We start from the raw sequence: 26,455 nt of genomic DNA, 5'->3' as shown, positions 1-26,455 counted from the left end.
ATTTGCACATCTCATTAAAGCAATTCAAAGAAATTTTGTTTTCTGGAATAGTAATCTTTTATGGGCCATGGGAACTTTTTGGGCCCCTTAAGTTCAGGAGACTGGGTGCAACTGCAACACCTGCAGCCACAATATTTACACCTCTCCAAACACAATTATACAGTACTTAACCAAAACACCTTCCACATAAACCTCATAGAATCATTGTCTGCTTATAAGGATAGTTTCCTCTCAACAATAACTTATTCATTAACGTTTCATTATATGATCTTATGGTGCCTCTTTATAAAACATCTGACTTGTTCTAGACTGTAAAAAAAATTTAAGGAAAAATAAAACCTCCAAGAGTAGTGTGTGGACAGAGACAGTGTTTGATGTTTTATGTGCTGTGCCTGTTCTTAATGTATTAGTGAGTTACTTTTCATACATTTCAGACAGCCTGAGTATCTCAAGTACTACTGGTACGGAACAGAGATTGCAGATTGCTTATCTTCTTTGAAAAACTAAATTCAATTTTTTTCATGCAAATCAATGTATTTTATGCTTTACCCTGTTGATTATATAGATTGCTCAACCCAAAGCAGCATTTTCTTCTGTCTTTTTGCTATTTACATGATTCCTACTAAAATATGTTTAATGGATCATTGAAAACACATTTCTTTGATGTTTTAAAATTGTAAATTTTGTACTGTACATTTTTGTAACGTAGTCATTTGTGGGCATATGTTTAATGTATGGAATATATTATCAATTGAAACAGTACCATATTTGTGCATTTGAAAATGGATCTTTTTATAAGAGAGAGAAAAAATAGAAACACCATTTTACAGCCCTTGTACAGCACCAAAGTTCCGGTCCCCATTGATTTCTCTGGGGGTCAGATTCAAGTTTGGGTATAGTTCTGGTACCCAAATCGAACTTTGGACTAAAGTTTGGTCAAATCTGATGAACCTGAACATACATGGGTTCGCTCATTTCTAATTGTACAGTATAAATTAAGTGGTATGCAGATTTTTGCCAAAATCAGTCAAATCTACTAGCATTGACACCATATGTTGGGTCCCATTAATTCATGGAGGTTTAGAAAGTTAGCTTATATCATTGTCGGCAGATAATGGCTTTGTCACACAGTCAGGATTTGCCTATAAAAGCAGCTGGTGCAGCCAAGTTCTGTTAACTACTTCATAGGAGACTGATTTTTAGTACTGTATACTTCAATGTTGTGGTGTTGCAGTATACAGTGCAAGGGATCAGATGATTGCAGGTTCAAGTATCTTAAAGGGACTAAAATAAAAAGCAAAAACTAATGTTTTTGAAAATGTAGAAAACCGCCCACATTCTCACTATTTCAAATAAATTTATCCTTTTTTAATTTAAATATTTGGTATAAATGCCAAGAGTCCAATGCATTAAAACATAAAACTAATTAGCTCATTAACAAAATAGGTAAACACATTTATTTTTGTCGCTGCATCACTACACAAATTGGAATAAAAAGTGATCTACCCAAATATCTACCCAAAAATGATATAAATAAAAAATGTCAGGTCGCCATGCCAATAACAAGCCCTCAAGCAACTGAACAACCCAAAAAAAATAAAAATGTTACAGGTCTCATAAAATGGTCACACAGGCATATTTGTTTTTACCTATTGCCATCTTTTTCACCAATTAAATTATACTTAACTTTTAATAGTTTCAAAATTAAAATAATGGTGCCACCTAAAAAAGATGGCAGATATACCCACTAGGTATAAGTGACCCCATATAAAGTGTGGAGGTCTACTTCACTTGTTAAATGAAGTACACTCAAAAGTGAACTGAACTTCCTGCAATAAGTAAGCTCATATCACCAATCAAGGAACTATTATCAGTGGTGAAATGGAATACAGATGCATGTCATGTCATAGTCCAGCAGTCTAGCCATAACCAAATGACAGAATATCCTAATATTTGGTGTATTTATAGGACAATAGATATATACCGTTGTTATAATGAACACAACTTCAATATATGAGCCAGCAATGCTCAGAGCTGACAGTGTTCAGAATGCAGTGAATATCACAAAACAGGGTATATACATTAAAACCTACCATGCAAGGAAAGTAGATAGCAAAGCATGGCATTTTGAAACACAATGGTTAAACAATGTGGAATGTTTTCACCCTTTCATAGACTAATCCAATTGGCATAATGGATAAAATTTTAACTTTTATTATAAATGTTCTCATCCACTGTGTGTTCTTTGTCTCAGGTGAGGTGAATTTTACCCTGATAAATTCTGTTCAGAAAGAGTCGGGAATGTAGTTTAGCCCTATGGATCACTATAGCAGCTATATAAGACTCAAACCCCAAGTACTTCTGCCCTAACAAGGGCAGCCCAGTACTGACCCTACAATGAAGGCCCTGCACGCTACCCTACTGGATGTTCCAATGTGTTTCCTTCAAGTCATTCTTCAGGGGACTTTCCACTTGTATTTGCATATAGGGTTTAGCTAGTGCAAAATGAACATAGTTACCTGCCTACTTGGTATAGTCTGCAGAGAACAGGTTGATGAAGCATACATCTCTATATATAAAAATCAATGTGTGTGTGTGTGTGTGTTTGTGTGTATGTGTGTGTATATCAGCAACCAATCACGAAGCATCTTTCATTTCACCAGAGCTGTTCAAAAGAAGCTAAACTGTGATTGGTTGCTATGACCAATAGTTTTCCTTGCAACCAATCACTAAGCACCTCTAATTTCACCAGAGCTGGTTAAAAGTAGCTGACCTGTGATTGGTTGCTATGCGCAAGTTTTCCCACTTGACAACACCTCAGCAGACACTGACATGGTGGGAGAAATCTAGCATCCCCAGGAACATAAGCTCCAGCCATTGCCTGTCCACCAGAAAGGAGCAGTGATTACATGACAGAAATGAATCCCTCCCGTGTAATATCATTAAGTGATACATATGAATGTAGGAAAGTGAACATATTAAATGTCATGTGGATTTAATATTTTCTCACAGACACTTTTATGCATTATTGATGTGTTACTGTGCTCTGACGCTGTGAGTTTTTTAAAGTGCTACTTTCCCCATAATTCACCTGAATATACCCATATAACACGTAATGCATTTCCCATAACAACCCATTAAATATGATACTATACTGCATACAGATGCTGTACATCCATGAGCAACTCAGCCGGACAAATTACAAGTTGACGGTGCATGAAAATGTGTGTGAAGGTTTCTCTACTGTACTAGTGTATAAGGTTTGTGCTTGTCCATTGGTGAAAAGCATGACTGATATTTATGGTGGCAGATAAGTGAGATTATCAGCCTGATCAGTAGAAAATCTGGGATCTTAGTGAACCATGTTTCTGTGCAATTTCACTATTCTACTTTTACTCGCTTTGACGGGATGATGTGGGATATTAGGGGTAGTAGTCCGGTAGCTCTGGCTGACGGGATGATGTGGGATATTATAGTGAATGTGGCCATGCGGCGTGGGCGGGGCTCTACACAGCTTTATATATATATAGATATAATCATTATAATTTGTTATAACTAACCGTAGTTAGTTACTATGCCTGGGCAGCGCTGGGCTCTTCAGTTAGTGTATAAATAATATTGAAAATTAGTCATTAGCATTTTAGAGACTTCCGCCCCAATTGTCCAGCCCATTTTCAATTGATCCCACTTGCAGAAGAAAAACTCCCTTATCCAACAGGTATGTAGCCGCTCCAATTCACCTCTCTTACAGTGACTCAAATGCATGCCCTAATCACTTCCACTTTTTGGAGCGCAAAGCACCCACCTACTCATCAAGTAATTTCCAATTCTGTAGCTGTGCTTATTCCGGCGCTCTAGAATGCAATCACCACCGCATTTGGAGAGCAAAGTGCCCACCAACTCATGATGTCACTTCCGGTTGCGTGGTACGCATAGCCGCTCTACTTCTGGCAGTCTGGAACGCAATCACTGCTGCATCAACGGTATCCTTGATCTCCATAGTGATAGCATCTACTCACACAACCAATAGATCCTCAGTCTCCCCATCGCATGCCTCCAATACAGAGTGCCATTTTTACGGTATGTGTTGCTCATTGGAATCACACTGTGTGTAGCCTAATTGTTGCATACCTGTTACAGGGAATAAAAAGAGACTAGGGTACATCTAGTATAATAATTCTTCATTGGATAGTGTTTTGGGAGAAGGGAGGGGAACAGAGGAAATTTGTTAAACAGACATTAATAGGATATAAATTCCTGTGTCATGGCAGTAGATTGTCAATAGTTTATAGGGTTCAAAAAGCAGTGGAAGGGATTGTTATGTCCCCATTATACATTTGTTTAAAGCATATTTCAATAGGCAAAGGTTGGCATTTCAAATAAAGCAGCCATATAAAATTTGTTCATTAAGTCCTTGTGGTGTAACTGTTTTCATACAGAAAATCCATTTAGCCTTCTTCTGTAGTATGGCCCTATCCCAATCCTCATCTCTTAATATTGTCGTTACCTTTTCAATCCTCATGAATTTCAAGTTCTTAATGCCAATACCATGGCAATCATTAATGTGCTGCGATATTGGTGTGTCCCTTTTATGTTCAACCTCATCTACATGATCACCTATTCTTCGTTTGAATACTCTGATCATCTTCCTGATATATTCCAAACGACAATCACAAGTGGCCTCGTAAACCAACCCCTACTGTAATTAATAAACGTATTAACTTTGCAACTACTCCCTGCTACACTGCTCATGAAGGAATTTCCTGCTTCAATACGTGGACAGGCAACGCAATGTCCGCACTTGAAACATCCTTTCACTTCTTTAGACAGCCACATGGTTGTTGTAGTTTTTTTAAAATGACTGCTTACTAACCTATCATTTAGAGACCTTCCTTTTCTATAGGTGATTTGGGCACACTTAATTAGCTTCACACCAATATCTGCATCCATAAGTAAAATGGGCCAATGTTTGTTCAGAATTTCACAATTGTTTTGTGCCCCATTGTCATAGGTGATTATAAACCTAGCGACATCCGTTTCAAGGTTTTTTTTGTTTGAGATTTACTAATTTTGACCTGTTCTTGCATTTTGCCTCTTTATAGGCTTTTCAGAACACCCTGTGGATAACCTCTTTCGAGGAATCTATCTCTGAGTTCCCTTGCCTGAACCTCAAAAAGCTCCTCTGTTGAGCAGTTCCTGCGGACCCTGAGGTACTGACCTTTTGGAATACCTCTTTTTAAGTTTATGGGGTGTCTGCTATCCCATCTAAGAAAAGAGTTGTTGGTGGTTGGCTTCCTAAACGTTGATGTAGTCAGTTCACTATTAGGGCCTTTTTTCCAGGGCACCAGAAAAAGCACAGCTACACAACTGGAAGTGACATCAGGAGTAGGTAGGCACTGCGCTCAAAAAAACAGAAGTGACTCGGGCATGCATTCCAAGCACAGGAAGTGAGGTGAATTGGAGCGCATAGCCACATATCAGTTGGATAAGGAGCATGGGAGTTCTTCTTCTGCAAGTGGGATCAATTGGAAAAGGGCTGGGAAATTTAGGGGTAAGTCCTTAAAATGCTAATGACTAATTGTCAACCCTATTTATACATGGATGCTTCATCAACCTGTTCTCTGCCAAGAGTAGGCAGGTACCCATGTTCACTATGCACTAGCAGTTTAAAAAAAAAAAAATGAGAATACAAGTGGAAAGCCCCCCCCCCCCCGAAGAATGACTTGGAGGAGACACATTGGGACGTCCAATAGGGAAGAGTGCAGGGTCTTCATTGTACGACCAGTCTGTGGACTGCCCTTGTTACGGCAGGAGTACTTGGGACTTGAGTCTTATATACCCGCTATAGGGCTCTGGTGGTCTAGACTACATTCCTGACTCTTTCTGGACAGAATTTATCAAAATTATATTCACCCCCATCTGAGACACAGAACACGCAATGGGTGAGAACTTTAGATTCTATTTAACCATTGTGTGTTTCTAAATGCCATGTTTTGCTACCTAATTTCATTGCACGGTAGGTTTTCATGTATATACCCTGTTCTGTGATATTCACTGCATTCTGACCACTGTCAGTTCTGAGCATTGCTGGCTCATATAGTGAAGTTGAGTTCATTCTAACAACAGGATATGTAATATATTGTCATATAAACACATTAAATGTTAGGATATTCTGTAATTTGGTTATGGCTAGACTGCTGGGCATTGACATCCATCTTCCCTGGGGTATCCCATTTCACCATTGATAATAGTTCCTTGATTAGTGATATGAGCTTACTTATTGCAGCAAGTTCAGCTCACTTTTGAGTGTAATTTATTTAACAAGAGAAGCAGACCTCCACACTTTACTGTATATGGGGCCACTTATACCTAGTGGGTATCTCTGCCATCTTTTTTTAGGTAGCACCATTATTTTAATATTGAAGTTATGAAAAGTGAAATATTAATGTAAACCTCACATTTGCTATACCTAATCTATTAGAGTAAAGTGTTTACAATTGTGTTGAGCATCAATATTCCACTTTTTTTGCTTTTTCTACACCAGTGAAATAATAAAATAACAATTTAAGTTTGGTATTAGACTGACATGGGGAATTATATTGGCAGGTCATTTTTCTGCAAAATGAACACTGTAAAAACCAAACCAAAAAAACTATATAGAAATTTCATTTTTTTGTGTGGAATTTTACAGCACTTGTAATTTTTTCCCTGCTTTTCAGTACATTGAATCGTAAAATAAATGGTGTCACTCAAAAGTACATGAGGAAAAGAAAAATATAATAGTTATGGCTCTAGGATGAAGGGGACAAAAAAGTTAAAGCTAAAAAATAGAAAATAAGAAAAGCGGTAATATTATTGTAATGTAATTTAGCGACTACACAGATAAAATCCAATAAACAGATAAAACAGGGATAGTATTGTAATGTAATTTTATGTGTCTACTTATAAAATTGTATAATATTATTGTGTGTTTTCTTCTAGGGGTTTTATTCTTTTCACTCCTTTTCTGTGGTTGCTTTGTGAAGGAGAAATAATTGTGCTCAGTGAAATGTATGGAGAGATCAGAACACCCTATTTTCCAGATTCTTATCCAAGTGAAACGGAGGTGACCTGGAATATTACTGTTCCTGAGGGATTCAGGATTAAGCTATACTTCATTCATTTCGATTTGGAGCCCTCTTACCTCTGCGAGTATGATTATGCCAAGGTAAAATAATCAGAGACCAAACCATAAAGAAAACTCTTCATGAAAGCTCATTCATTTTGAATTCTGGAAGACATTGTTATACTTGTTAATCCTGCCTTTTGTGAGGGCAACATACAGTAGTAGTACCAGACAACCTATTTTTTGCATTGTGTCCATTAAATAATCCAATGTATTCATGATACAACTTTCCCTTCAACACCTGATTGATACTTATTATGCCTTATTCACACATCAATATTAAAGGGAACCTGTCAAGTACTCTGACTGTTCAAAACTAATATGATAACAGTATACATGTCAATTCGGTTTTTTTCTAATATGTTGTTTGATTTAACTTAACTTACTAACACTGCAAACTTTCAAGAATAAACTTTAAACTTTAATTCTGCAGCATTGTATACACTAGAAAAGCAGGGCTAGTCCAATGATGAGTGTCTTACCCTGGACTAGTCCTACCTCAGATCATTTAATCACACCTTTATGTTTATGAGCAAATGTGTGCATGTGCTCTGTGGATGGGGTTGCATGGTCCAGAGCATACTATTTCAAACACTTTTGACAACTAGCCCTGCCCCCCTATTGCACTGATTCACATCACTGAGTTAGCCTTTGCAAACTGTGCTTCCAGTTGTACCTCTAGGATCCTTCCTTCCTTACCTTGGCTATCTTTTTATATCCTTTTCTTTTTCTTGTGCAATGCAATTATCTCTTCTCTTACAGGGACTCTGTCAGCACAGAATGACTGTTCAACCTATTTGTGCATTGTGGTGGGGCCAAACATTTATCTATTTCTTCCCAGCTGCTTGTTTTCCTTCCATCTCCATCCCCTTCCTCTTCTTTGATTGACATCTCTGGTTTCATAGAGCCAGGGAAAGGTGGAGGTAGATGGTAAACAAGCAAATGTGAAGGTGCACTAAATTGTTAGGCCATTCCTCTACTCGAATGTTATAAAAAAAATCTGTATTCTCAAAAATGCTGATATTTTGTAATTCACTTTTATGAGAACCTGTAAAATGCCATCAAAAGGTTAAAAAATGTTTAAAAAAATTCCTATACTCACTTTACCGCTCACCTTTCCAGCTCCTCCATTTTGCACTGGCAACCATCTAGACCTTGGCGCGTCTTCTAATCATCACCTCTCACACTGAGATGGGACTTCCTATCTGATGAGACGTGGGACACATGAGGTCACAGCGACAGCGTGTGTCATAATGTCATGATGTTGTGACCTTCTGTATGATGACTTCTGTGCAAGAGGCGGTGATCAGAAGATTGAAGAGTGGATAGGTGATGGTGAGGAACAGGGGGATAGGAAAGGTGAACAGTAAAGCCACCGTCACACACAGCGATCTCGCTAGTGAGATCGCTGCTGAGTCACAAGTTTCGTGACACAACAGCGATCTCACCAGCGAGATCGCTGTGTGTGACACCTATCAGCGACTGGCCCCCCTGCCGGGTATCACTGATCGGTGTGAAAAGCCCTGGACATTTTTTTGATTGTTGGTCTCCCGCTAGCCAGCATGCATCGCTGCGTGTGGCAGGTGGGAGACCAGCAATCAGCGAGCTGGAGCAGGTAACCAAGGTAAACAGCGGGATTCTAAGTGCCGCGCGGCGCTTAGAAACCCACTATGTACCTTAGTTGCCAGCGCGCTGGTGCAGGATGCTGGTGACCAAGGTAAACAGCGGGTTTCTAAGCGCCACGCGGCGCTTAGAAACCCACTGTTTACCTTGGTTACCAGCTCCCTGCACCAGCGCGCTGGTATCTAAGGTACACAGCGACGTGAGCGCTCCTCGTCGCTGGTGCTGATCACTGGTGAAGCTGCCTGTTTGGCAGCTCACCAGTGATCATGTAGCAACACACCAGCGATCCTGACAAGTTCATATCGTTGTCGGGATCGCTGGTAAGTCGCTATGTGTGACGGGGCCCTAAGGTGAGTATAAGGATTTTCTTTATTTTTTATCTTATGTTTATTATGCGTTGGGGTCAGAAGAGATAGTGAAGGACATTAAATTGTAAAGACTAATTTCCAGAGAAAATCCACACAAACAGGTGAATTTGAATTTTGCATCATCTGCGCATCTCTAATCAAAAAGTTTTCATATTCACTTTTCTCCAGAAATCTTGGCTAGGTGTATGCAGTCTATTATTATGAGTAAGGTTGAGGCTGGATTTTCTTTCAATATGGGCTGTTTCATTTAAAAGGCAGCAGGTTTTTGCTATATAATTTGAAAACAGCAGGAGATCGAAACTGAAACCCAGAATTAATGAATATGTCACTTGTAAAAGTGCGTGCTGTTTAGTGATGAGTGAACGTGCTTGGATAACGTCTTATCTGAGCACGCTCGAGTGTTATCCGAGCATCTGAGAGTGCTCATGTATATGTTAAAGTCCCTGCAGCTGCATGATTTGTAGCTGTTAGACAGCCTCAACACATGGGGAATCACTAACAAACAGGCTATCACCACATGTGTTCAGGCTGTCTAACAGGGGGGAGTTTTCTCAGCTCTGCTTCATTCTAAGTCTAAAAGCTCTGATTGTAAACTGCTGCATGCAGTAATATAAGTGATACATTGTTGGATTCAGCTTCTCTTTCCCTACATCATGCTGCTCTCAGACGAGGTAGCAAAAACCTGCTGACAGACTACCTTTAAAGGGAATCTGTCACCCCATCTTTGGCCTATAAGCTGCGGCCACAGCCATCAGGGGCTTATCTACAGCATTCTGTAATGCTGTAGATAAGCCCCCGATGTAACCTGAAAGATACGAAAAAAGAGTTAGATTATACTCACCCCGGGGTCTGGTCCGGTCCGATGGGTGTCGCCGTCTGGTCTGGCACCTCCCATCTTCTAGAAATGACATCCTCCTTCTTAGTTCTGCTACGGCTCCTGTGCAGGCGTACTTTCTCTGCCCTGTTGAGGGCAGAGTAAAGTACTGCAGTGCGCAGACGCTGGACCTCTCTGACCTTTCCCAGCGCCTGCGCACTGCAGTACTTTATTCTGCTCAACAAGGCAGAGAAAGTACACTGCACAGGAGCCACAGCAGAAGTAAGAAGGAGGAAGTCATCACTAGAAGATGGGAAGCGCCGGACCAGACGGCGACACCCACCGCACCCGCCCCCGCTCCCGGGTGAGTATAATCTAAATTGTTTTTCTTATCTTTCAGGTTACATCTGGGGCTTATCTACAGCATTACAAAATGCTGTAGATAAGCCCCTGATGGCTGTGTCTGCAGCTCATAGGCCAAAAATGGGGTGACAGATTCCCTTTAATTTGTCGGCTGGATTTCAACCCCCAAAATATTTATATGAACATTTAGCTTTGTCAAAAACAAATCTAACAATGCCTTTATTTAGATCGTCTGATCATTCTAATCTCCGGTCCTCCCAAGACCTCCTTCTCTCCTCCACACTTATTCGCTCCTCACCCAACCGTCTCCAAGATTTCTCCCGAATAGCCCCTATCCTCTGGAATTCTTTGCCCTAACATGTCCGACTGTCAACCACATTTGGATCCTTCAGATGGAACCTGAAAACCCACCTCCTCAAGAAAGCCTACTGTTATGATTGAGTCACCGTAGGAGGCAAAAGCAGAAATGCTAGCTAAGTCCAGAAAACCAGAGAAGCTGGCAGCTATCGGATTGCAGACCCCTGAACTTATCAACACAACTAGCAGTAGCCGTGGGGGGTTCCTACGATGCCCTAGACCCCTCGATCACAGCCGGAGAATTAAATAGGCCTAAAGAAAGAAAGGGGAAATCTAAACTGCCCCAGAGCAGACCCCAAAGCAATAGGCAGCCCCCATCATATAATGACGGTGAAGCAAGATGAAAACACTAACACAGACAGAAAGATAGACTGAGCAAAGACGGGGCCCAAGCTAACTACATAGGAAAGGACAGGAAGGCTGCTGTCTGCAATCCGTGAAAAACCCTATGAAAATAAGAGCCAACAGACTGACACTGAAAAAGGCCCTGAAGACGCTAGGCTTCAAAAAGCTATGTCAGTACTCAGGAATATTCTGAAGACAGAGCAACAGGCAAAAGGAGATTCAGCTCACCCCAGCAGGGAATGGCAGAATCCAGAAAAGCAAGGAAAACAAAAACAAAACACAAATGCAACAGGCAAAGCAAAAAACTTAGCTTTAGGGGAGCAGGAATCAGACTGGTGTCCTAGAAGTCCACAGAGAAATCACCCGCAGGGCAGAAGGGCGTCGGCAGCCTTATATCCAGTCCGTGACTCCACTCAGCCAGTCATCCTCATTAGACTCAGGTGCCTGATAATCAGGCTCACTACCTTCCTTTACCAGAATAGGGAGTTCACCAGAGCTCAGTGACGAAGGGGAAAATGAACTCACAACAGTACCTCCCCCTTGAGGAGGGGTCACCGAACCCTCAACCACGCAACCAGGGCGATCAGGGTGAGCCCGATGAAAGGCACGCACCAATCTTTTGGCATGAATATCAGAGGCAGAGACCCAGGAATTATCCTCCTGACCATAACCCTTCCACTTAACCAAATACTGGAGTCTCCGTCTAGCCAAACGGGAATCCAGTATTTTCTCTACCTCATATTCCATGTTACCTTCAACCAATACAGGGTCTGGAGGTGCCACCCCAGGAACAACTGGTTCAACAAACCTCTTCAACAAGGACTTATGGAACACATTATGGATTTTAAATGTGACAGGAAGAGCCAAGCGAAAAGAGACCGGATTAATAATCTCCAAAATCTTGTAAGGTCCAATAAATCTAGGTTTAAACTTAGGAGAAGCCACCTTCATAGCAATATTTTTTGATGATAACCACACCATATCACCAATCTTAAACTGGGGACCAATGGTCCTATGTCGATTGGAAAACCGCTGGGCCTTTTCCTGGGAGAGAGATAACTTATCCACCACTTGGTCCCAGATCTGGTGCATTCTCTCCACCACAGTGTCAACACCTGGGCAGGCAGAAGGCTCCACCTGCCCTGAAGAAAATCGAGGATGAAACCCAAAGTTACAAAAAATAGGTGACATCAAAGTGGCAGAACTAGCTCTATTATTTAAAGCAAATTCGGCCAAGGGCAAAAATGAAACTCAATCATCCTGATCAGCGGAAATAAAACATCTCAAATACGACTCCAAGGTCTGGCTTGTTCTCTCTGTCTGCCCATTGGTCTGGGGGTGAAAAGCAGAGGAGAAGGACAACTGAATTCCCAGCTTGGAACAGAAAGTCCTCCAAAATCTAGACACAAACTGAACTCCTCTGTCAGATACAATGTTCTCAGGAATCCCGTGTAAGCGAACCACCTGTTGCAAAAACAGGGGCACCAACTCAGAGGAAGATGGCAACTTAGGGAGTGGTACAAGATGAACCATCTTAGAGAACCTATCACAAATCACCCAAATAACAGTCATTCTTTGAGAGACCGGCATATCAGAGATGAAATCCATTGAAATATGGGTCCATGGCCTCCTGGGGCAAAGGCATCAACAACCCACTAGAGCGAGAACAAGATTTAGACCGGGAACAAGTCCCACAGGACTGCACAAAATTCCTGACATCATGAGACAAGGTGGGCCACCAAAAAGAGCGACTCACCAGATCTCTAGTACCAAAAATACCTGGATGACCAGCCAATGCAGAGCAATGAACTTCAGACATCACTCTCTTCTTCCACTGGTCAGGAACATACAACTTTCCACTGGGACAACGCTCAGGTTTGTCCTCCTGGAACTCTTGCAGAGCAAGTCTCAAATCGGGTGAGATGGCAGAAAGAACTACCCCTTCGCCTAAGATGGTAGCAGGTTTGGTCACCACAGGAGAATCAGCAAAGAAACTCCTAGAGAGGGCATCTGCCTTAACATTCTTAGTTCCAGGAAGAAAAGAGACCACAAAATTAAAACGTGTAAAAAACAAGGCCCACCTAGCCTGTCTAGGGTTCAAGCGTTTAGCCGTCTCTAGGTAAATCAAATTCTTGTGGTCAGTGAGGACCACAACTTGATGTTTAGCTCCCTCCAACCAATGTCTCCACTCCTCAAATGCCCATTTCATGGCCAACAGTTCCCGATTCCCCACATCATAGTTACGTTCAGATGGAGAGAACTTTCGGGAAAAGAAAGCACAGGGATTCATTTTAGATGTTACAGGATCCTTTTGGGACAAAACAGCTCCTGCACCAATCTCAGAAGCATCCACCTCTACCTGGAACGGGAGTGAGACATCAGGTTGTCGCAAAACCGGGGCGGAGGTAAATCTTCGCTTCAGCTCCTGAAAGGAAGCAACAGCCTCCGGAGACCAATTCAACACATCAGCACCCTTCTTAGTCAGATCAGTCAATGGCTTGGCAATACTAGAAAATTTTGCTATAAATTTCTGATAAAAATTAGCAAAACCCAAAAACTTCTGGAGGGCCTTCAAAGAAGTGGGCTGAACCCAATCATAAATGGCCTGTACCTTGGCCGGGTCCATTTCAATAGTTGACGGAGACAAAATAAATCCCAAAAATGAAATCCTCTGTACTCCAAAAAGGCATTTTGATCCTTTGACATACAGGGAATTCTCCCTCAAGATCCAGAACACAGTCCAAATATGTTCCACATGAGAATCCCAATCCTTGGAGAAAATCAAAATATCATCCAGATAGATAATCAAAAATTTATCGACAAAGTCTCGGAAAATATCGTTCATGAAGCACTGGAAGACAGAAGGGGCATTAGGGAGCTCAAAAGGCATCACCAGGCACTCAAAATGTCCCTCCGGAGTATTAAACGCCGTCTTCCATTCATCCCCCTGCTTAATGCGGATAAGATTATACGCCCCCCTCAGGCCAAGCTTGGTAAACCAGCAAGCACCTTTAACTCTAGAGAATAGATCCGAAATCAGGGGTAACGGATACTGATATTTAAAAAAACCGGCACCTAAGGGTGAAGAGGATGGTCTAATATGACCCTTCTCCAACGCCTCCTTAATATAGGACCGCATAGCCTCGTGCTCGGGTACAGATAAATTGAAGAGTCGACCCTTGGGAAATTTACACCCCGGGCTTAGTTCAATTGCACAGTCATAACTCCTATGAGGAGGCAAGGATGCAGACTCATTCTCACTAAATACATCATAAATGTCCGCCAAATAGTCAGGAACATCATGCGACTAAGGAGAGGTGGAAAAAACCAGAGCCTCACTAAAGGCACACCGACAACCCCAACTCACCACAGACACAGATTTCCAATCCAAAACTGGATTATGAATTTGCAACCAGGGAAACCCCAGAACAACGACATCATGCAGACCATGCAACACCAAAAATCTGCAATTTTCTTGATGGTCTGGGGCGACCCGCATGACCACCTGGGTCCAAAACTGAGGTTTATTTTTAGCCAAAGGAGTAGCATCAATCCCCCTCAAAGGGATAGGCGTCCGCAGAGGTGTCATTGGAAATCCACAACGTTTAGCAAAATCCAAGTCCATTAGGTTTAGCGCTGCTCCCGAATCCACAAAAGCCTTGGCGGAAAATGTGGACAGGGAGCAGATCAGAGTAATTGCCAGAAGAAACTTAGGTTGAACACCACCAACAGAAAACGTGTGTGCAAAGCGTTTCTCTCGTTTAGGACAAACAGAAATAATATGCGAGGCATCTCCACAGAAAAAACACAGCTTATTACGTCTTCTGAACTCCTGACGTTGCGCCTTAGACAAAACTCTATCACATTGCATAGGTTCAGACGCCTGTTCAACTGGTGGCAACACCTCTCGTGCAATCCTGCGTTCACATAAACGCCGATCAACCTGAATGGCTAATGACATAGAATCGTCCAGACTAGAGGGAACAGGAAATCCCACCATAGTATCTTTTACGGCTTCTGACAAACCCTTCCGAAAGAGAGCAGCCAAGGCATTATCATTCCAGGTAGTAAGGACCGCCCACTTTCGGAACTTTTGACAGTACAACTCTGCAGAATCTCGACCCTGGTTCAATGCCAACAGGGTCTTTTCAGCCTGATCAATAGCATTAGGTTCGTCATACAACAACCCCAAAGCTTGAAAGAATGCGTTCACATTAGTCAGAATAGGATCATCTGGTTTCAAAGAAAATGCCCAATCCTGGGGATCGCCACGCAGCAAAGAGATGACAATTTTAACCTGCTGCGCGGAGCTCCCTGACGAGTTAGGCTTCAAGGCAAAAAATAATTTACAATTATTTTTGAAACTCAAAAATTTAGATCGATCCCCAAAAAATACATCAGGTGTAGGGATCTTTGGTTCAACAGCATGCGAACGAGCAAGGTAGGCGGAAATTCCCCGCACTTCCGCAGCGAGCTGCTCCACACAATCAGACAATTGCTTTATCTCCATTGAGAGAGAAAAAAAAAATTCCCCCTATGGCCTCAGAGATATAGAGGAAAGAATATACAAACACCTTTTTATTTTTTTTTTATTTTTTTATTTTTTTAAACACAATTCTTTCCTGCTATTGAGTACCCTAGGATCTGCGGTATGGCGGGTGATTCTGTTATGATTGAGTCACCGTAGGAGGCAAAAACAGAAATGCTAGCTAAGTCCAGAAAACCAGAGAAGTTGGCAGCTATCGGATTGCAGACCTCTGAACTTATCAACACAACTAGCAGTAGCCGTGGGGGGTTCCTACGATGCCCTAGACCCCTCGATCACAGCCGGAGAATTAAATAGGCCTAAAGAAAGAAAGGGGAAATCTAAACTGCCCCAGAGCAGACCCCAAAGCAATAGGCAGCCCCCAACATATAATGACGGTGAAGCAAGATGAAAAGACTAACACAGACAGAAAGATAGACTGAGCAAAGACGGGGCCCAAGCTAACTACATAGGAAAGGACAGGAAGGCTGCTGTCTGCAATCCGTGAAAAACCCTATGAAAATAAGAGCCAACAGACTGACACTGAAAAAGGCCCTGAAGACGCTAGGCTTCAAAAAGCTATGTCAGTACTCAGGAATATTCTGAAGACAGAGCAACAGGCAAAAGGAGATTCAGCTCACCCCAGCAGGGAATGGCAGAATCCAGAAAAGCAAGGAAAACAAAAACAAAACACAAATGCAACAGGCAAAGCAAAAAACTTAGCTTTAGGGGAGCAGGAATCAGACTGGTGTCCTAGAAGGCCACAGAGAAATCACCCGCAGGGCAGAAGGGCGTCGGCAGCCTTATATCCAGTCAGTGACTCCACTCAGCCAGTCATCCTCATTAGACTCAGGTGCCTGATAATCAGGCTCACTACCTTCCTTTACCAGAATAGGGAGTTCACCAGACCTCAGTGACGAAGGGGAAAATGAACTCACAACAGCCTACAGTGTGCAATGACCCCGCTACCTCCTCACCACTACCAGAGATATCACCTCAACCAACAGCGGAACTGCTGCAACCCACCAACCTACTATCTCCTTCCCCAAAATCCTGTAGCATGTAAACCCGAAATGGCAGGGTCCTCTCCCCTTAGTATCAGTCTGTCATTGTTAGTTTGCTTACTGTAAGTGATATTTGTATTTTGATCTAACCCCTTCTCATGTACAGCACCATGTAATCAATGGTGCTATATAAATAAATAATAATAATAATTATTCATTACTGAGAAATTCGTTGAATGAAAATGCTTTTGCCACATGGAAGCTCTTTCCAAGCCTCTGCTCTCACCAAGTCCTATTTCCTACCTACTGCTGCTTCCTAATGCTTGATTGACAGCTCCTTTTCTGTGTGACTTGATGCAAAGGAGCTCTCAAACAATCAGGAGGATGAAATACTGTGTGGGGAATAGCGCTAGAGTGAGAGAAGCTTAAGTAGAGTTTCCACACTTTAAAAGCACTTCAGCCTCATTTGACTATAAATTAAAATTCTTAATTCTCCTTAATGGGAAACAGTGACAGACTAGTATAGACGGGCAGAGGATCCTGGCCCCACTTGCTTACAATCCACAGAGTATAGTGGAAGGAGATAGTAGGTTGAGAGATTGCAGCAGCTCTGGTGCTAGCGAGGTAACATTGGTGTTTTTGCAGGCTGTAGGCTTCCTCAAAGGGATGAGTTTTCAGGTTGCACTTGAAGGTTTCGATTTTGTAACACATTTGAACATGCTGAGGCACTAAATTCAAGAGGATGGGATATGCTTGGGAAAAATCTTGGAGTTGGCTGGGTGAGGAATGTATGTGTTTGGCAGAGAGATGCAAGATGTAAGGACCAGAGATTGTGTGAGAAGGTACTGGGAGATTTGTTTGAAGCTGCATGGAGGAGACAGATTATGGGATTTTTCATGCTCATAGCATTAGGAACATGAACGGACACAGTACTGAAAACGTGGCACCCATCAGAAAATGGACTTCGTTTCTCCCGGTAGCATCCAGCTTTCATTTATGCAGGCATGCCCAGATCAGATTCAGTCACTGCTCCCAGCACTTTGCGCAAGAGATGTAAGCATACATCGGTGCTGAGGCACAGCCAGTACTGCAGTGCATCAATGAAGATCCGACTGTCAGTCAGTGCCGTCCATGCTTACAGCCACCACTCTCAGTGCTGTGAGCAGTGACTGTAATTGCTTTGGGCATGCCTACATTACTGAAACCGTATGGTTCCCGGAAGAAATAAAGTTCATTTTTTCCTTGGTGCCTCACTTTTAGTAATTCAGCTTGGCACCTTCATAACGCTATTAACCTGCAGATTAACCCTATATCTGCAGAATAATAGCATTATCAAACCTAACAGCTTCCCTTTAACAAAGGAATTTCAAATACTATCAGTATTAGACTAGTGTCCCCTTGTCCAAGGAGTGTAATTCTGGGTGATGACCCTTCCATCGATACAGAACATATGCATATTTTCTTTTAATTGCATTGTAACCTTTGCCTTCATCATTACATTCACAAGACATGTCATCAATATGGTCTTATAATTTACATGTACTCTAACAAATAAAAAGTAAATTTAGTGACAAGTAATTGACTAGAAACTCCGTTCCAAATAGAATTGTTTTCTGCTAGACATTTGGGGCTCATTATTGAGTTAAACCTAGGCTCAACATAGAACAGTTTAGTAGTCTAGTGGACCAATCTCACTCTGAATAATATGGAAAGCCATCTCATGTTCTTGCATAAATGTATGCTAATTATTATGGACACAAACAGGAATGTGTGTTTATATAAAGCGTGTTTTAGAGGTTCTTATCTGAATCAGGGTTCATTCCAGAGTTTACAGACCAGAGAAGTGTCATGTGCCCTTGGATAAAGACAGTGGTCACTGGTTGAGTTAATATTTGCTGTTTCCTGTCCTATCTCATTTCACCGGCTGATGGATGTGCACAGAGATGTTGTAGCTAACTAAATGTTTTTTCTTGGACACAACTAATGATGTAAACATGTTAATATGATTGACAGCGCTTACCCATTTTCTTGTGGGAAATTCTCCTTAAATACAAGAAAAAAAAGACGTTGAAGGTGGGGGAGGGTGAATCTCACATAAGGCATTCACATTCAGTTCTTTCATGGCTGTAATGTGATTTTCAGCTTAATGAAGATTTACTTTCATAAAGTTATGGATTGATTAATTGATTGATTTAAAGGTCAATCTTGATATCTGATATTCTGTTTTATCATTAATAGTGATACATTCCTGTTCTTTGGCAACAGTTTACACATCTCTGTTCATTTTGTTCACTGGAGCCAAGGACTTTGTGAACTATTCCCTGCTGCTCTGTCACAATAGTCAGCGCTGGTGTCTGCCTGGATGCATTCTTTCTTTGCTCCTTTTCTTTTTCCTTCTATACCCTCACAGCTTGCATAACCCTTGCCCTTAAGACATGAGTTTGGAATCTAGTAAATCAAATGGAGTTGTATAATTTATCTGAGAACAAGTTTCTGAACTCATATCGGGCTGTTCCTTTTCTGTCTTTTTTTTGGCCCCTTACTACTTACTGAATGGTTGACACATCCCCCCTTGTTAGAAAGATTCATAGATGGTACCTTTAGTTAGATCCAGTGTCTGGGCATCTGATGTGTGTGCACATCTTGTGAAATGATTTGATTCACAGCCAATTCACGTTACTTGTATGCAAATTTATGAGTATCGCAGGCTTCTAACCAACAGCTAATTCAAATGGGAGATACTAAAATGCAGCTCTCCTTTCCGTTACTCACAAATCAATTAATTATAGTGGTAGTATAATTTGCAGTATTTCCCATAGTGAGACATTATGCATAGGTAGTATGAGTATCTACTGTTATCTGTACTATTTATATGCTGCTATTATTTCTTAATTACTTTTCGGCTTCATGCTCATGGCACAGATGCTATACCGGTGGCTCACCAGGCACATCCTTGGATAATTAATTGGTTTCATACCTAGAGAGCTGTTCTCCTAATGCAATGCTTTTAGGAGAAACAAGAGGCTCTGTACCTGCTCTGTAAAGATTTGACATCCAGTTGAGAGCAAAACTTTTTTTTCAGCTGTGTTCATCCAAAGTTCAACCTAAATATTCTTTCTATGATATTGGGTATCACTTGACTTACACAGTGTTCAAGATGTCAATACAACAATGTCCAGCCACATGTTGCTCTTGCTGATGGTAGCAACCTGGGTTGGCCAAACATGCTACTATGGCCTTCAGAGTTTCCAGACTTGTCTCCCATCAAGCCCATCTGGAAAGTCATTGGAAATTGTAAAAAAGAGCTTCCAGCAGCGAATCTTGATAGTTTGTATTCATTCCACCTCAGACACCTATTAATAATCTCATTGAAAGCAGCCAATGAGTCTAAGAGCAGAGATTTCTGCAGGTGGCACTTAGGCTACTTTCACACTTGCGTTTTTTTGCTGCGCGTTTTTTGCGCACACAAACGCATGAATAAAACGCATCATGCATTTGTGTGTGTTTTTTGCAGGTTTTGGAGCATTTTTTTTAAAAAAAACGCATGCTTTTTTTGCACATACGTGCTCATTGTGTTTTGCTGTAAAAAAACGCATTGCGTGCGCATGCGTTTTTGGGGGGCAAGTCGGACGCACAGAAAATGCAACAGGATGCATTTTGTGCGCCCGAGCTCACACTACAAAAAAACGCATGCGCATACAAACGCGTACAAATGCGTGTGTATGCATACATATGCGCACCCATGTTAAAGTATAGGGGAAAAAATGCATGCGTTTTTTTGCTCTAAAACACAGCGCAAAAAAACACAAGTGTGAAACCAGCCTTACTACAATACTGAATGAATCAAGATGATTTTGAAATTTTGCTTCCATTTTATTCTTAATTTGCATATCATTGCACACATGTCTATAGATCATGTGATTTCCATAATTCAAATTTTCTTTCTTGGTGTGGCTATTTCAATGTACAATAATGAACCACGCTAAATGATCTCGTTAAATGTCACTGCCTCTGGGAAGTGTAGTCCAGTACCTACTGTAGTTACATAATAGCAGCATGTTAACCCAATATCCAAACAGTTGCAGGAGTCTTCTACCTGAGACTTCCCATTTTACACTCCAAGCTTACTCTAATCTGTGAGCATTATTGTAGTCTACTCACTGAGTTTGAGAATCATCATTTTTTATGTGATACTTGTGAGTGTTAGACCTAAAGCCGATTTGCCATGATTATGTGATCTGTTCTGACTTGCATATGCTTTTTTATATAAATGAAGTATGACAGGGTCACTGACGCCATATGTGAGGGGAGATACATGTCGCAAAGGTTATCATCCTGTGTGTTGTGAAAGCCATGAGTTCTCCTCCAGCATGATAGGTGCTGAGAGTTTGTCAGTCGTTCCTAGGGCCTCGCTTTCATGTGAATAGCTAAAGATATCAGATACAGTAACACCTGTAAATCACACAATAGTACAACAATATCATCAAAATATAATCATATAGTGCGTACCAAGGTGCTCTGTGAAGGAGAGTGGAGACCACTCAAATGGCACAGAAACCAAATAAATTACCCACATCAGTGGACTATAGGAAATACCTGACAAACACCCAGATCAGTGAACTATAGATAATACCAGACAAAAAATTATTCCAATAAAATGCCTTTGTTTAGAAAAAGTGGCAAATGGTAGTAGTAGTATATTTAAATATTTTAACGTATTAGGAATATAAAAATAATAGTACAACAAATTATTATTACACAATTCATCTATATACTGTATATAAAATTGAATGTATGTTATATGTATGTGTGTATCACCAACCAATCACAAAGTATCTTTCATTCCACCAGAGCTGTTTAAAAGAAGCTGAGCTGTGATTGGTTGCTATGAGCAACAGTTTTCCTTGCAACCAATCGCTAAGCATCTTTCATTTCATCAGAGATGTTTAAAAGAAGCTGAGCTGTGATTGGTTGCTATGAGCAACAGTTTTCCCACTGCACGACAACACCTCTACAGACACTGACCGGGTGGGAGAAATCTAGCATCCCTGGGAGCATAAGCTCGCAGCCATTGTCTGCCCCCCCGACGAAGAAATTAATTCCGAAATGCAGGTCAGCGTGTGCGCTGTATTTGGACCGGCGCACCTTAAAGGAACAGGCCCCTCCTTTTGCATTGCATTTTTTCTATACTGTCACTAATTGCACTTTATGCACTTTTTTGTGCTGTATCAGCCCTATCTATATATTGCATTCACACAATTTTTGTATCTACCCTTAAGTGTATTCACACTTTTATGTATGTGTTGCTTTTTCACACTTTTTATCAATATTTTAGGCATATACCCCCTCTTTTTTGATTGTTTTGATGTATTTCATAATCACATACTGTATGTATGCACACGTGGTCAATATTGTTGGTACCCCTCGTTTAATGACAGAAAAACTCACAATGGTCACAGAAATAACTTGAATCTGACAAAAATCAAAAAGCTATGAAAATGAGCAAATGAAAGTCAGACATTGCTTTTCAACCATGCTTCCATAGAATTAAAAAAAAAAAAAAACAACTCATGAAATAGGCGTGGACAGAAATGATGCTACCCTTAACTTATAATTTTGTTGCACAACCTTTTGAGGCAATCACTGCAATCAAACGATTCCTATAACTGTCAATGAGACTTCTGCACCTCTCGACAGGTATTTTGGCCCATTCCTCAAGGGCAAACTGCTCCAGTTGCCTCGTGTTTGAAGGTTGCCTTTTCCAGACGACATGTTTCAGCTCTTTCCAAGTATGTTCAATAGGATTTAGGTCAGGGCTCATAGAAGGCCACTTCAGAATAGTCCAACGTTTTCCTCTTAGCCATTCTTGGGTGTTTTTAGCTGTATGTTTTGGGTCATTATCCTGTTGCAAGACCCATGATCTGCAACTGAGTCCAAGCTTTCTGACACTGGGCAGCATATTTCTCTCTAGAAACCCTTGATAGTCTTGAGATTTCATTGTACCCTGCACAGATTATAGACACCATGTGTCAGATGCAGAAAAGCAGCCCCAGAACATAACAGAGCCTTCTCCATGTTTTACAGTAGGGACAGTGTTCTTTTCTTGATGTGCTTCATTTTTCTGTCTGAGAACTTAGAGCTGATGTGCCTTGCCAAAAAGCTCCAATTTTGTCTCATCTGTCCATAGGACTTTCTCCCAGAAGCTTTGTGGCTTGTTAACATGTAGTTTGGCAAATTCCAGTCTGGCTTTTTTTTATTCTTTTTTCAACAATGGTGTCCTACTTGGTCATCTCCCATGAAGTCCAATCTGTTTAGAAGTTTTTCTGGGCTCTTTTGTTACCATTCGTATTAACCGTCTCTATGATTTGTCATCAATTTTCCTCCTGCAGCCACGTCCAGGGAAGTTGGCTACGTTCCCATGGGGCTTAAATTTCTGAATAATATGTGCAGCTGTCGTCACAGTAACATCAAGCTGCCTGTAGATGGTCTTATAACTTTTACTTTTAACATGTTTTTCTATATTTTTCTTTCTAGCCTCCTGAGACAACTCTTTCCTTTGCATCCTCTGGTCTATGTTGAGTGTGATACACACCATGTCACCAAAGAGCACAGTGAGCATCTGTAGCCCTCTATACAGGCCCACTCACTGATTCCAAGATTGTAGACACCTGTGATGCTAATTAGTGGACACACCTTGATTTAACATGGCCCTTTTGTCACAATATTTTCAGGGGTACCATCATTTCTTTCCAAGCTTATTTCATTAATTTTTCTTTTTTTTAAAATTCTGTGGAAGCATGGTTGAAAAACAATGTCTGACTTTCATTTGTTCATTTTCATAGATTTTTTATTTATTATTACTTTTGTCAGATTCAAGTTATTTCTGTGACCATTGTGGGTTTTTCTGTCATTAAACGAGTAGTACCAACAATTTAGACCATGTGTGTATAAATATTTTTCTCATTTCTTTTAATGATTTATTTTGGGCCCCCATTTTTTATATGATTATGTTTATATGATCATTCATTATCTTATTGTATATTTTATTTTTCATGTGATCACAATCAATTACTTTTCCTTTCCTTTGGTCCACTATTTACAATATTAAATATATACATTCACTGTGTAGACTTTGAAATAATATTTACGATCACACATTATTTTATTAGATAAGTTGTGGAATATCATGTGCAATTATTGACATTTATTGTGAATAGCAACTAGTTTGTGGATCACAACTAGTCTAGCATGTCAATTGCTTGATAACTTATGTAAAGAATAGGGCGTAAAGGGTTTTGGGAAAAAATGGAGTTTCTGTATTGAATTGCTTATAGTGTTAGTCAACCTTGCAATTTTTTTGTCAATATTTTAAGTAGTAATTTTGTAGCTTTATTATTGGAAAAGGGTCCTTATACATATAGAAGCAGCCTAAAAATATGCAAAGCTGTTTGAGATTTCAGAGGTCATATCACCTCAAACAATGGGCATTTGGGCACAGTGCATGTGGCAACTACAGACAGGAATATCACTGTCATAACACAGGGGATGATTCTGACTAGCCTTCCCAAATGGCGCTGGAACAGATCAAGCACATCTCGAGTAAATTTCAACAAGTCAAAGTGAGGGTGCAACCAGCCAACAAAAAATGTTTATAAGCAATCCACAATAAGACCACTTGAGATGAAAGTAAAACTTCTCAGAGCTCATTGTTGCGCCCATCCAAATTAAAAAATGACCCCTGTTCACGCCACCCAGAAGCACCACTAATGGCGATGGTTACAATCTCTGGGTACTTTGGTTCCCTCCTACTGGCTAATTGGCTTCTTATGAAATTGGCCCTAGTATGTGTGCATAAGAACAAGCAACAATAGATTATGAATCCCACTGGGCACATGGGCCAACATAATGACAATCTCTGCACAGAATTGTGGAATATACTGTCGCTATATAAAAAGTAAATTCTATAATTCCACATCTTCAATACATAACATCCAATATTTATAAGCTGGACTTGTATATTTGGTTATTAATGAATGTAATAGTCAGTGTCTTGAGCTGGCGTACAGATCTGTGCCGGAATTTCGTCAACAGTTGAAAGGTTTATCAGTGAGTGTTTACAGCGAGTGATAATGACCTCAGGGTTAATGTCCTACCAAGAATAGAACACAATGAATCAATGACTGCGTAAATATATTTTCTTTTTTTTTTTTTTTTAAATTGATCTCTTCACTAAAATAATAGGACACAAGCAAGCTCTTGAAATGGAGAGCATTTATTAATTGGCTATTTTGTAAGTATTTAAAATTGAAATAATTTTACAAATGGATATATAAAAACAAGTCGAAACCTTCCTGGAAAGTTGAGTAAGTTCACAAAAACACACAGTTGCTTAAGCGTCTAATGTAATATATTAAATCATTACAACACAGGATAGAGGAGTAAACATATGGATTGTAAAATGCAAATAGTGATGAATGCAGAGTTCTGGAAAAAGTTATAATATTTCCTTAAAAGACTTGTTCACATATTTTCATGCAATTTTCAGGTTCAAAATCCTGTGATGAATAATTTCTTAACATATTTCTAATGGGATAACAATCAGTTTCCATCCCAAGCATAAAGTTAGAAAACATACATTTTTGTTTGTCTACAACCTTATAGAGGGGATTTGGAGCTCTGCATAAAAATGATAATCACTTTAAAGTTACACAAAGAATTTAATCAGTGCACCACTGGAACTATTTACTCCTTAAAGACCACCAATACGCCTACTAGCGATGGCAGTTAAGGGTACTTATTAGCACCACTTTTTAACAGTGCTGAGAAACAAGGGCAAAGTGCCCCCCAGCATCACAAAAATCTCTGGGGTCTCGGGTAGCTGAGACCCTATGGAACAAGATCAGGGACGGGTTTTTTTTTGTTCCCATCACATGATCGCCGCTATTCACCGAATAACGATAATCACAAAAAAGTCTGATTAAAAATTAATTTCTCTCTCCTGTGCTATGATCTAGCATATCAGAGAAGAGAGAAATGGGGTCCCCCCAAGCCACCCTGCTACCGCCAGCATCCTCAGGCACTCCTGATCTGTCCCTCAGACCTCCGCCTCATCTTCCTGGAAAAAATGGTGGGCACGCCAAGATCTGCTGGACGGTACCCAGCAGCAATAGAGAATATATCCTATCCTTTTGAACACTCTGATAGACCCTATCTATCTATAGTACATAAAATCCCCCCTTTGTCACCCCCTTAGTTAGAAAAAAATAAAATATTTTTTCCATTCTTTGCAGTTAGGGTTGGGGTTAACTCTTTCCTGACATTGGATGTACTATTCCGTCCATGTGCCCTGGGACTTAATGACCATGGAGGGAATAATATGTCATACGCGATTAGCCGCGCTCATGGGAGGAGCGTGGCTGATTGCGGCCAGGTGTCAGCTGATTCTCACAACTGACACCCAGCATTAAGTGCCAGGAGCGGTCACGGACTGCTCCCGGCACTTTAACCCCGGGCACACCGCGATCAATCATGATCACAGCATTCCGGGAGCAGGCAGAGGGGCTGTCATGATGACATCCGGGTTAACAGAGCTCAAAGACTTCCTGTCATGCGCAGTGCACATCAGAAAATCTCTGATGTCAGTGTGCACAGAGTGCAGATCTGACAGCTTATATGGCACGCAGATCTGGATGCCAAATAAGCGATCAGCCTGCACAAAATTAGTGTCCCATAGTGGGACACAGTGTAAAAGATAGAATTAAATTTTTAAAAAAATTGTAGAAATAATTAAAAAATAATAATAATAATAATAAAAAATCAATATTTAAACTATAATTAAATCAATATTTGAATAAAAAAAATCTAAACTATAAAAGTACATATATTTTGTAT

General features: G+C 40.6%; 1 protein-coding gene across 6 annotated transcripts in view; it reads left to right on the top strand.

Annotated features, from left to right (window-relative positions):
- The window catches only part of MASP1 (MBL associated serine protease 1), a 245,757-nt gene that overhangs the window by 25,888 nt on the left and 193,414 nt on the right, over positions 1-26,455 (top strand). For all 6 annotated transcript variants that reach the window (XM_073589389.1, XM_073589388.1, XM_073589387.1 and 3 more), the window contains exon 2: positions 6,982-7,207. In XM_073589389.1, coding sequence (XP_073445490.1) covers positions 6,982-7,207 — 226 coding nt within the window. The remainder of the gene's footprint in view (positions 1-6,981; positions 7,208-26,455) is intronic.

The sequence above is a fragment of the Dendrobates tinctorius genome, unplaced genomic scaffold (assembly GCF_039654945.1).
Source record: "Dendrobates tinctorius isolate UK_male_01 unplaced genomic scaffold, ASM3965494v1 ptg000107l, whole genome shotgun sequence".
Taxonomy (NCBI): Eukaryota; Metazoa; Chordata; class Amphibia; order Anura; family Dendrobatidae; genus Dendrobates; species Dendrobates tinctorius.
The sequence above is the reverse complement of the archived record's forward strand: the minus strand, read 5'-3'. Positions and strand labels throughout refer to the sequence as shown.